The sequence below is a fragment of the Rhagoletis zephyria genome, unplaced genomic scaffold, assembly GCF_001687245.7.
Source record: "Rhagoletis zephyria isolate East Lansing unplaced genomic scaffold, Rhagoletis_zephyria_1.1 Rzeph_scaffold_00407, whole genome shotgun sequence".
NCBI lineage: Eukaryota > Metazoa > Arthropoda > Insecta > Diptera > Tephritidae > Rhagoletis > Rhagoletis zephyria.
In genome coordinates, this window is record NW_016157491.1 from 47,251 (window position 1) to 60,247 (window position 12,997).

A 12,997-nucleotide genomic window follows, 5' to 3' on the forward strand; every position below is an offset into this window, starting at 1 on the left:
TTTTCTGAAAAACAACTTAGTGTAATGGGGCCCATTAAATGGGCAGCTCCCAAACAACTGACAAAAAAAAAATACAGCAAAACTTCGAATATCGAATAAATATAAGATTTTTTCCTATAATTTGTATTAAAATTTTTTAAGTCAACCATGCTTACCATAGCTTGAAATCAAATTGCTAGTATTTTTAAAACCATTGGTCGTATTAAGCAGGGTTGTTGCGAATATTATTCCGAAATAAATGTGCTTTTGGGATAATAATCAAACCGCTCATCCAAATTAAACAAGATTGGTATCAAATGAAAGAGGACTTAAATAGCTTTAAAACTGAAATGTCTAAACGAGGAAAGCTACATATTGAAAAATATTTCAATAATAAATGTTAATTAATTACCATAGAATTAACCTTGTGTTAGGTATATGGATTTCTTTAGTATTAAATTAAAAAAAAAAAACAGAAAAAGACGTCTTCCGATATTTCTGTTTTAAAGCTATTTCAGTCCTCTTTCATATGATACCTGATTTGTTTAATTTGGATAAGCGGCTTGTCTATAATCCGGAAAGGACTTTTATTTCGGAATAATATTCGCAACAACCCTGGTATTAAGGTGTATTTAGACTAAACTCGTTAGTGACGTATTTCGGTATTCGGTGATTTCCACGAAAATTCTATCTTTGTTAATTTAGCGAATTTCCGAATATGTCGCATATCTGATACTGCATTCATTAAAAGATCAGCTCATTTCCTGCTGTCATTTGTTTTCTACAATTTTCTGCCGCGAAATAAATTAAGTTTTTTTTTTGTTCAATTAAAACCGATCCTCTGGCGTGGAACAGATATGACATCTTCAACGTAATCAGCTGATTCTAAAGTCATTAGAACCAGAAAGAAGAGCGAATAGCATTTGTAGTTAAAAATATAACTGAGTTACCGAATAAGAAATTTGGTCTGAATACCCTAATTGTCTCATCATAGTGTAGTCAATATTTTTGTAAATAGGCTACTCTGGTCTCGCAAATCGTGTTTAGTAACCAAAATGAAGTAAGATCAAATGCGAAGTGTGCTGCCACTCTTTAAGGAGAAATTTGAAAACAGCAATGCTTTGTTTGTAAGCAAATGAAAACTCAAATTTTTAAAGTATGTTGGCCATGCTTAAGTTAATCTGGTTTGCTAGGCGTTTGTTGCGTTTGTATTTTCACTAATCATTTTTAATTTTAGTTATTTGTAGTTAATCATAAACTGTTTAATTCACGTCACTTATCTAAACAACCTAACCTAGTGAATATCGCATTTATTACTTACTCCTTCTACTAATTCTTTCATCGATTTGAGATGCTTCTGTTCTCTGTATTAGGTAATATGTAATATGTAATTTTTATTTTTATTTTTATTTTTATTTTTATTTTCATTTTTACGTACATAGTATGTATCCCTGTTCTATTCTATTTAATTTATTTCATATTTTTGTATTTTTGTCATTGTTTCGTTTTTAATGGTTTTTAGCACTTAAAAAAATTCGATTTTTTTCTTTCATACAAATTACAAATTTTACAATACATAAATACACATAAACTTGCGGCAGGCAGGTAGGCTGCCGCTTAGGATGCTAATTTGTTTCCAAATAATTTGCTCGTTTGGCTCACACAATCTGTGCGCGCATTGCCCGCGTTAAATTTTAAACTTTTGCATTTTCTTAAACATTTAACTATTTCCTTTCTAAGATATATTTACAATAACAATTCTAACAACATCCATCTTCCCTTCCAGGTAGGTACACATTCCAGGACATAAGACGGCGGTTGAGGGCAACAATCGGTTGAGGTTAAAGGAGGTTTTTGGCATTCCAACTTTATTTACAAGATTTTACAAACACAGACAAATTTATATGCAGATTCAAAAAGGACGAAGAATGAAAACAATGGAACAAAACTAAAGAAATAAAAGAAAAAAAGTGTTTAAAAAAAGTGTATTTTCAGATTGAGATTTTTAACTAAAATGTGCGTGGTCCTTCATCCAGGCATTTGAAATAAATACTTGTAGAGAAGCACGAATACATAAAAAAAAAAATTAAGTTCTTTTCAAAAAATGGAACCAATGGCAAATTAAATTCACCTCTTTAAAATTAAACAACAGTAAGATGCTTTTATTTACTTCTAGGCATGTAAATATATATCGAGCCCTAACCGCCAAAATAACGTAAGCGACATTTTTTTCAAAATTTTCTTTTTCATGCAGAAATATTCCTAGAGCGTCTAGATGCATTTCTGCATCAAAAAGAAAAATTTGAAAAAAATGTCGCTTACGTTATTTTGGCGCTTAGGACTCGATATGTACATTGAAATATGTCAACTAAAACTCAACCACCGCAAAATGTCTAAAAATTCAGTAATATTTCCATCAGTTCGCTTTCGAATATTATTGCCTCATGCCTCAATAGGCGTTAAAAATGTGGAAACATGATTTTTCTGTAAAAATAGCACAAATCAATAGTGCACAAACACTTATCTACAAGCTTTCACAAATTTCGCTTCCATACAACCACAGGTACATACATACATACAAACATATGCACCTGCATAGTACATTCAAAAAAGTATGCACTTAAATGCGCTTCAAACAACGCTGCCAACAAGTCTAGGCGACGCACAGCGATTTCGAATTTCCCCCAGCACAAATTTTCACTATAACCCAAAATCATTCGACTCTTTGCCGCATATTGGATGGATCCGCGCCAAATTGACGCGCACGTTTTTGGTAACATTTTTTTTGATTTGTTGTTTGTGTACCTTCTACAGCATTGACACAAATTTTGTTAGGTTACCAACAGGTGTTGACGGTGGTGATGGTGGAAATTGCGTTGGTGTCGTAGTCCAGCCGTTGTTTGCCGTAAGTATGGCGCGGAAGCTGGGGCTGTGTGATGCGCATGCAGCAGTGAAGGCATCGGCGTGCCACACCAAAACAGCTGCTACGTGTTGATATACAAAAGCTAACGCGGTGTGACGCTACAAAATTTGGGACAACAACGCAATTGACAATTTGGATTGCAGCGTCTGTCGCTGTGGCGGCAGCTGTTTTGGCTCATCGTGCATAGTACTCGTAGATGCCGGGGACGCCGCCGCTGAGCCTTCAACGGACGAAATTTCGCGTTCCGTAACGTCTACTGCAAGTACATCTCGGCTCACCTCTTTTCCCGCGCCAGGTTTTTTTATCGCCTTCTTTGTCGCTGTAGCGTCGTAGGTCACAGGCGCATTTTTGTCGGCAAACGTTGCAATAGATGCTGAAGATGCTACTGCACTTAATACGTTTTCGCTTCTATGCCTATTAGCTTCAGCGGCGTTGCCAACCTGGGCATTACCTTCAACGTAACGCGCCAAGAAGCGCACAACCGCGCCATTCACGACGCTTAGTAAAGCGTCTTCTTTATCAAGCTGCACTTGTGTGTGTTGCTGCAATGGCAGTTGCAGTTGGTGGCGCAACAGTTGTGGCGGGAAGTCTAATAATTTTCTACTACGCTCCGCCGAATCGCCGCTGTGTTATGGAATTTGTTGATGCGCTTGCTGGGATGCTGCTGCTGCTGCCGCGTCCGTTGCGTTTTTGGTAGAGCGCGCCCGTTCTAATGTCTCCTTGAGAAGGCGCTCACTCTCTTGGCGAACTGTGCGAACGAGAGAAAAAAGGGGGAGAGAGGGGAAAAAAGAAAGTAACGTTAGTTCAGGGGATAAATAATTGGCAAAGGGCATTAAACGAGAGTGTAGAGTAGGTTTAATAAAATTGAGACAAAAAAAAAACTGGATACTTTTACACTAAAGCATCTTACGCATTCGAGCATTTGTATGTATTTAGTTAGTTTCGCGCGGTGGGGATGTACACTTTCGTTAATCACAATCACTTTTAGTTATTTGATATTATTTACTGTAGTCTTATGTCTGAACTGCGATTGAAGTAAATGTCTGTTGATGAGTATTTTTAAACTCTCATCAATCCAGACTATTTACTTTAAGCACAATTTAACATTTAAACAATCGGAGTTATCGAATTATCAACATGAATATGTAAAGTAAGTTTTTGTTAAAAGTTATCAACAAAAAAACGTGGGCAAGAAAAGCTTACCTTGGAAAAACCATAGAAAATTGTTACTGTAAATTGAGTTCTTTGTGAAAGCCAAATAATGCATGAAGGTGGTATTTTTTGTATAAAAAATGTAGTATCTGCTTCACCTATTTACATACTTATAAATATACATCTCACCCTTGTAGATTTGTGTGCTTATTTCTAAACATCTGTTGCTGAAATCAATCGTTTTTCATCGTCAGTAATGGAATTAGAGGAGGGATAGAGGTAGCTTTGCTAAAATGCAATACGAATGCATCAAATTTTCGCTTTATCGATCGATTTCGTGGTTAGAATTAGTTAAAACAGCCACCTATTTTGGTAATACTTTTACTAACTTTTATTTTATCTAATCCAACAAATATAAGGCAGGCGGTGAACTTCTATAATTAACTTATCATTTTAAATCTTTTTATCGGTTGAAGTGTTGCCAGGTTACAATTTAACTTTAGAAATAAACTTTACCATTCAACCAGAGGCTGTGACGAGTACACATTTTATAAGCAATTTTCGCGTAATATTTGCTTTAGAAGTTTTATTAAAAAGTTATGATTTGAATTCACTTGGGGCAGAATGCTTCAAAAATTCCGAAAGGTTCCGATAAAGAAAACCTGGAAATATTTCGAACAGTCGCGAAAAGTCAAAAAAAAAAAAATCCAGAAAAGTCTCGGAAAAATTCCAAGAGTTCCCTAAAATTCCCGACAAGTACCGAAAAATCACCAAATATCAAAAGTTCCTGAAAAACAAAGCAGAAACTCCAGCGGAACCCAAAAAAGGAAAGGAAAGGAAAAGCCCAAAACAAGAGGAACACACGCGTATTTTCTTTTATTATCATGGCGTATAAAATAAAAAGCAAAAATTAGACTGTACGGACACTAAATTGACACAAAAACACTGCGAGACACGTTAACTTAATTTATGATCGTAGATTACCGATCTGTATCCCGTTTTTTCAAATAATTTTCATTTTAAGTTTGCATTGCGAATGAAAAAAAAAAACTATAAATGAAAAAGGTTACTCATACGCCATGTCCGCGTACGGCCATATCCCTGCAGTGAAAAGCCAAACCAGTTAGAAAAAATACTAGTTCATTAACTAGTATGTGCCTACCAGTTCGACAATTTCGAAGAACTTAGGCGATTAGCGACATCTGCCTTTGAATTGCCAAAGCCAAAAATAAAACGCAATTAATTGCTTTTCTTACAAATGTCGGCTGTGGCGTCACGTGAAGACTACTGGTTCTGGTTCTGAAATCGCAGGTTCGAGGCCGCTTGGAGGTGGTTAAGATTTTTAAAGTTAAATAAATGTAAGTAAACATAATTTATTCAATTTATAAATAAATAACAAAATAACAAATTTGAAAATCTAATTGCGTTTCAAAAAAAAACATTTAGGAAGAAATATAAAAACAAAGAAATTAAAAAAAAATATTTTTTTAATTAAATTAAAAAATTACAATAAACAGCATAAACAAAAAAATAAATTTATAAAAAATAAAAATAAAATAAAAAATATAAAATAAAAAAATTTTACCTGTGCCAGGATTTGAACCTGGGACCTCAGGCTTACCACGCTAGTGCTCTTCTCTGTCGGCCATTGTGACTGCTGGAGCGTCGCGAGCAAAAAGGCACACTTATGCTTTTCACGGGGCATGAATTGGCAGACTATCTCATCAACTGGTATGATGCTACTAGTATTTATACTAGTAGATGCTGATGCATAGCCTGACAATTGACATCTCGTAGGACATCGCAATGTTAAAAATACCAGTCGCTAACATTGAAAAAGGATAGAACGTGAACTAGTTCGGCTGAAACGCAAACCGGTAGAATTCTAGTTCACAACTAGTAGCTTTCCCTGCAGGGATACGATACGGCATATGAGTAACATACAAAAATTATTGCACATTTCCATTTGACCATTCCAAACGTGTTTATTTGTCCATAGATTTTCATCGTTAGTTGCTTGATTTTTAAGCAAAAGAACAGGATTTAATATAAATGAAAACAAAAAAAAAAAAAAATAAATTTTTATGTTTAAACCTTTTCCTTGTTAAAGTTGGATTTTTTTTCATAAAAACGAAAGTATCTTCGTGAAAATGACGCGATCTGAAAAAACAGTATACATATTCATAATCTATGTGTTTCGGCGTTATTTGTGTCATTTTAAAAGTTCAGTTTTCCCTTCATGGATATCGGTTATTTTCTGTTCAACAGAAGTAGCAGGCGAAGTTCTTTTTATTTTCGCCTTAAAAAATTTACGGTAGAAAAAAAGCGTTCTAATAATGGCAGCTGCGATCCCGTTCGATTCCGAACTTACTATAGTTTTATTTATCATATTTTACTTAAAATCGATGCCGAACTCAAAAAACTGCTAAAAGAGAACACTGTTGAGAGAGCAAATGGCGTACTCTCTTAGGGCGAAGATTTTTTGATAATGCTTGTTGAAAAATATTTATTTTATTTTTGGTTACTTTACTCTCCCTCTGTTACTCTCTCGCTCTGATAGAATTTTTATTATTTTACAGTTTTACCGGAATTTGTCCGATGTATACGGGACTGAATCTGGTCTCTCCGAAAAACGACTATTTTTCACTCTTTTCGATTTCAAAATCAAAAAATAACGGCTTCATGGTTAGGGTCTCTGCCTTGTGCCTCTTTGTCCTGCATTCCTTTCCTACATTCATCATCAATCTTTAACCTCGCCTCATCGGTGAAAATAATTAATTTGCACACTATTTATTCTGTTTGCTTTTGTGACGCTACACCAAGCAGCGCATACACATACACGTACACGTACAACAAGTGCAACACGAAAAAAAAACGAGATCGCCATTGACAAAAACCAAATTTCAGTTTGCCAATTTTCGCTACAATGCCTGGTTTAAGGTGTCACAATGCTGCTCTGATGCTGCTACTTGCTCCTGCTGTGGCATGCAGCGAGTATGTCAATATGCCACAGCCACTAAAAAATGACACGCATGCAAACTTACATACATACATACATACATACAAATGTACATACGGGTATGCCAATGTTGCTCAGGTTGTTACTATCTATTGTGTATGTGAGCCAGAGCAACTACATACATATGTACGCACGTATGTATTGTATGTATACATATATAGTATATAGTATATGCGCGCATGTGCACACAAATTACTGAAAATTTAATTAAAAATTTGTTTGCACGTTGGCTTCGGTGAGTGAAAGCATGAAAACCGAACGTAAAACTTAATAAAAAAAAAAAAAAAATTACCAAAAATAGATTACTAAGTTATTAATAAAAGAGGGGCTAACAAGCGGGTTGTGGTTGTGGCAGAAGGACGCGGATTATGCTCTGTGGCGGAAAAGTGAAGTGTAGCAACTTGCATAATAGATACGTATGTACACAGCTGGAAAAAATGTGCTCCACAAAGTTGCCATGAATGACGAATTTTTCGCATAGTTGGGGAGCGAGCCGGGTGGTGGCCCATGGTTATACTATTTACTATATAAATATCATATGAGCGAAAACTTTGTGCTTTATTAATTCCATTTATGCATGCGAACTTGTAAGCGGGCTGCCAGAGCTGTTAATGCCGCTTTGACATACTTAAATACACAGTTACATAAACATATTGACACACTGTGTACCACGAGCCTTGAAAAAAGGATAAGTTTCACACAAAAGTTGTAACGAAGCTTGCAAAAGATGAAAAACCCAATGCAGTTTAGCGCACATACAAACATACATGCATATACATACATACACCCACATTTGTGTGAGTAATTTCAGTTAATTCAATTAGATAAATAGTGGCAGGAAAACGCCGCCAGCATGATGAAGTATCTCAATCGAGTGTTGTTGGCAAACTTTTGCTTGTGGCAAGCTGTTGCAAGTTGCTAGGGTTCGGCTGGCTGGCTGCCTGCCTGGCTGCCGGACTGGCTCTGGTTGGTTGGTTGGCAGCCATTGTGGCTAATGGTCTGAGTATGCATAGATTCGCATAACTTTGCATAACTTCGCATAACTTTGCATAACTTTGCATAACTTCGCATAACTTCGCATAACTTCGCATAACTTTGCATAACTTCGCATAAACTTCAAATTGTAATTTCGTATGTATTTTGTGTATGTATTCCATTACCCAGAAATTTAGCAGAACTTTTAAAAACTTAGCCATCTGTTGAGTTTTGATTTTGCTTCACATTTCCTTAAGTTTCATTTTTATTGCGAACTTATGCGAAGTAGTTATGCATAATCAGACCTTAAGGGAGCAGTTAATTTGTTTGCTGTGTGCTGCTCAAAGTTGTACTTCAAAGTTGAGCGCAATGTAAACATGCAGTTCCATGCAAACCGCACACATACCTGACTTGCGCACGCTGCCAATTTTCACTCAATTATAGTTTTTGTTGTGGGCAAATAGGCTTAAATGGCTTAAACTATTACAAAGGCCAGCAGTCAGCAGTCAGCAGTCAGCCAACGTGAGAAGTAGATCGACCGTTGAACAATGTATCTCCGTTTTATCTGATTGCTGGCTGGCTGGCTGGCTGGCTGTCTGCCTACCCTGTGGGAAAATCTCTAGTTCTGAACTGGTGCGCTTCTAGTACATTTAGACCCAGTACTGGTTCGCGATAAATCTCTTTTGCATGCAAGCAAGTGGCGAATTTAACATGGCGATGTCCTAGGGAGTGTCAATTGCCCCCCGCTGCATCCCTTTTTCGATAGTTCCGAACTAGGCCTAAATTCTATAGTTCCGAACCAGTTCTAAAACCGACAGACGAAAGAAAAAAGTATCATGATTTTTCAATCTTTTCGGTTCTTCCGTGTGCGATTTTACATTATTTTCAAAGAAACGTTTTTTCAATTTGAAATTAAATTTGTTTGAATGATTGTAAGAAATGTACGTTTACATACCTTGCTGTAGCTGACTTTGCAGAGGTGCTCGCTGTTATTGGTTAGATTCCAGACGGCCCCAAGATGTTAATATGTTAACACAAAGCTTTGTTTTGTATTACCAAACTATGAAATAGCATCTGTGAAGCACAGAATAGAAGCGTATTTGAACGAAAAAGCCGCCGAACACATATCTATGTAAAGTAAACAAGTCCCCCGCTGCATCCCTTATTCGATAGTTCCGAAATAGTTCTAAATTCGACAAACAGGATCTAGTTCGTTCTGCATCCCATTTTCTATAGTTCCGAACCATTTCTAAATTCGTCACTTTAGATATAGATTTGTTGTGAAAAAAACTGAAAAAATTAGTTTCTTAAAAGTACCACTTTTCGCCGATTTTGGACTGGTGGGAATCTAGTTCCTATCGGACTAGTTCCTTTTTGGCAATAAAGACCTAGTACGGAACTAGAAATTTGATTCACAAGTCCACGGTTTCCCTGCAGGGTATCTCTGCAATGTGTGATGTGTATGTATGCGTGTATAGGCATATCTATACGAAGCAACTTAGCTGTGGTTCACCACAGCAGCAGCAGTTTTGTGGCATTTACTTACGTTGTCGGCTGAGTGCGATTCTTCTACCGTAAAGTAAAAGACCCTAAGCATCTTGGGTGGCGAAGTTTGGTTGAGAAATATTTTTAAATGATTTTTCTACCAGCAAAACATTCTAGTTGAATTATGGTTTGTGGGGGTTGCAATAATGGAGTGGGCGAAGGGTTTTAGAAAAGAACACAAGTGTTTGCAAGAGGACTTTGAGCTGAAGAAGCTTATGGGAGATATGTACATGCAAACACATACATATGTACATATGTAACTATCCCTGTAGGGAAACCCCGAACTGGTGAACCAAATTTGTAGTTCCGTACTAGATCTTTATCGCCAAAAACGAACCAGTGCGATAGTAACTAGATCGCCACCAGTTCAAAAGCGGCGATATGTGGTACTTTTAAAAAACAATTTTAGAAATTTATATCTAAAATGACGAATTTAGAACTGGTTCAAAACTAAGGAAAAAGGGATGCAGAACGAACTAGATCTCATCTGGCGAATTTTGAACTAGTTCGAGACTACTGAAAAAGGGATGCAGCGGGGGGCTTGTTTACTTTAAATACATTTTTGCTTGGCGGGTTTTTCGTTCAAATACCTTTCAGTCTGCACGTCGCAGATGCTTTTTCATAGTTTGGTAATACAAAACTAATATTTGTGTTAACATCTTAACATTATGGGACCTTCTGGAATATAACCAATAACAGTCAGCACCTCTGCAAATTCAGCTACAGCCAAAGGTATGTAAACGTGTTTTCAAATGCAAAATTAAATTTACATTCATTCAAACAAATTTGATTTCAGATTGAAAATACATTTCTCTGCAAAAATTGAAAATTGCTACCATGGTAACCCAAAAAGAAAACATCTTGTTACTTTTTTCGTTTACAAATGGTTCGAAACTATAGAAAATGGGGTGCAAAGCGAACTAGATCCCATATGTCGAATTTAGGACTGGTTCTGAACTATAGAAAAGGTAATGCAGCGGGGGACAATTTCCAATTCCTATGACATCGCTGTGTTAAATTCGCCAGTTGTTTGCATGCAAAAGAGATTTATCGCGAACTAGTAGTGGTTCTAAATGTACTAGAAGCGCCCCAGTTCAAAACTAGAAATTTTCCCCACAGGGTATGTTAGTTAGAGTGGGTCAATTTGTATTGGAGATTGTATTTTTCAAAGTGTTTCTCCGAGTCTTACTCCTTACTTCAGACTTCTCGCAGTGGTGCCGAGCTAGGGCTGGTGAGGAAGATCAGTGCTCGTTTCCATCGCTCATGAAATAGCTGCTGGTACTACCGGAAGATCAGTAGTTTGACTGTAGGAGATTTATTTTTGGTTACATCTAACACTGACGCTCAACAATGGCTAGTGGAAATTGATTTACAAGTTGGTTTGAATCAGCGAGTCACAGGAAATGTATTGCGTTCAAAGCACAAATGTAGGGATCCAAGAGGCCTTGGAAGTTTGGAAGACTTAGTAACGCTTGAAAGGTTTCCTTTTTGACGAAGAACACTTAGTGAAGATGTCAGTATACTTTCAAGGTAGGTTGAGCGAGTTTCACGGTTTGGTCTATCGGCCTATCTATAAAGGTCCAAGTATATTACTACAATTCGTCAAAGGGGCGGAAGTTATTTTTTAACATTATTCAAGGCTTATTAAAAAACTTCAACGGTTGAAATCATCTTTGGTAACTTAATAAATTTTTTGATTTTTAATTTTAAACAGAGATCGGAAGTTACTGATAAGTAATTCTCAAAAAACCTCAAGAAATACACATTGAAAGCAAAAAACATCAACATTACAAAAAAACAAATTAAGCTTAATGAGTTTCGTTCATGAAAAGTGAGCCTAAGCTCCAACTCGATTTTCAGTAAAATTTTTGTTTGCTTGAAATTGAATCTGAGTCTCCTTGAGCTTCTCCCACTTTAAACCTCATTCGATTTCCCTTTTTCGCAAACGAAAATCTTAATCCATTTTCGAAAAAAAAATCTTAAATTTCTTAAAATTTAAAAAACTTCAGAGTAATTAAATTCACTTTCAAGATATGCAATTCAAGGCGCAAGAAGGTAAGAAGTAATTGACAAAAAAAAAACGGAGAAAGTTTAACTTCGATTTGCTATTAGCACCCCTTCAATAAAGTTGAACACCAAAATGACCGAAGCAAAGAAAAGTGTGTTGTGCATTTTCAATTTATTTGACACATTTTCACCTGTACAGAATAATAAGCAATGGCAACGCAAAAACTCAAAACTCATGGCAAAGAACTATGCAATTTCAACTGTCGCCAACATGCAAGCTGATTTCCATCTTCCCCTTCGTCTTCCGCCACACTGGCCTCCACACACTTACGCCGGCCAATGGCATCAACGCCGCAACACTTTTAGGGGAAAAAAAACTTTTACCGCACCATTAAACACTTCCACTCAAAAGTCGGCACTCGGTGCGGACGAGGAACGGCACCAGGAACGAAGAACGACAAGGCTTCTGCATTTCATATTCTTCATTTTATTCATTCGTGTGAAGAACATTTGACTTAAAAGGTACTTAAAATTCAAAAAAGTTAAAAGCACGACAAAACATCAAAGAAGTACCGAAAAATTAGTGCAAAGAAAGACAAAAAAGTTAGCGAAGAAGAGAAATATGTACATACATAAGAAGAAAGTAGCTGCCGCGCAAAAACAAAAATAATAAAAACTAAATATGAGCAAGTTGAAAAAGTCTTTATGCAGGAGTGGAGGCGGAGCGAGATGTGCGGTTGAGGCAGGTTGTAGAAGTCCAAATTCACAACAGCATAAGTGTCAGGCGGAAGCGCTGCGATGTACTACACAAACAGGCTGCGAAAGTTTGACGGTAAAAAATTAAAGGGGATTCATGAAATGTGCAAATACTTTAGTTGAACGATTTTGAAGCGAAGTGTCAAGCATCGCAGAAGACATCAACTAAAACCCGCGTTACCTCGGAGGCAAAGACCGCAGAGACGCGATGAGTTGATGGTACTGCTCACTAACAACAGTTGGCGGTAGTTAGTTAAGACATTGGTTAGGACATTGGACGGAAAATAATAAGCGCCAAGCGAATTAAATGCACACACTTGCCCGAATGGTGAATCACTCTCAGATAAAGTTTGCCAGAAGTCCCAACTTACGGATTGGAAAGCTCAAAGCTCTCAAAGTCCCTTTCGGTTGAGACTGAGCTCTTGAGGGAAGAAATAGAACTGACAAAGTAAAGGTAAATTCTTTAAGGAAAGAACGAGAATACGCTGCTAAAGATAAACTAAGTATTTAGCAGCTCTCGTCCTCCCACTCCACATCGGTTAAAACGTCAGGGTGCTCTGCCAGTCCAAACTACGATTCTTCTGTGCTGATATGCTCTCTTCTGATGCCAATGGACGGCGGTCGCGGAGCCAGTTTTGGTT

At 36.8% G+C, this 12,997-nt stretch overlaps 1 protein-coding gene across 1 annotated transcript in view; it reads right to left on the reverse strand.

Moving 5' to 3' along the window:
- Window positions 1-2,245: 2,245 nt before the first annotated feature.
- Window positions 2,246-12,997, reverse strand: part of LOC108359545 (uncharacterized) — a 176,503-nt gene continuing 165,751 nt past the window's right edge. Inside the window, exon 8 of the mRNA XM_017611459.1 lies at window positions 2,246-3,650. Coding sequence (XP_017466948.1) covers window positions 3,532-3,650 — 119 coding nt within the window. The 3' untranslated portion in view covers window positions 2,246-3,531. The remainder of the gene's footprint in view (window positions 3,651-12,997) is intronic.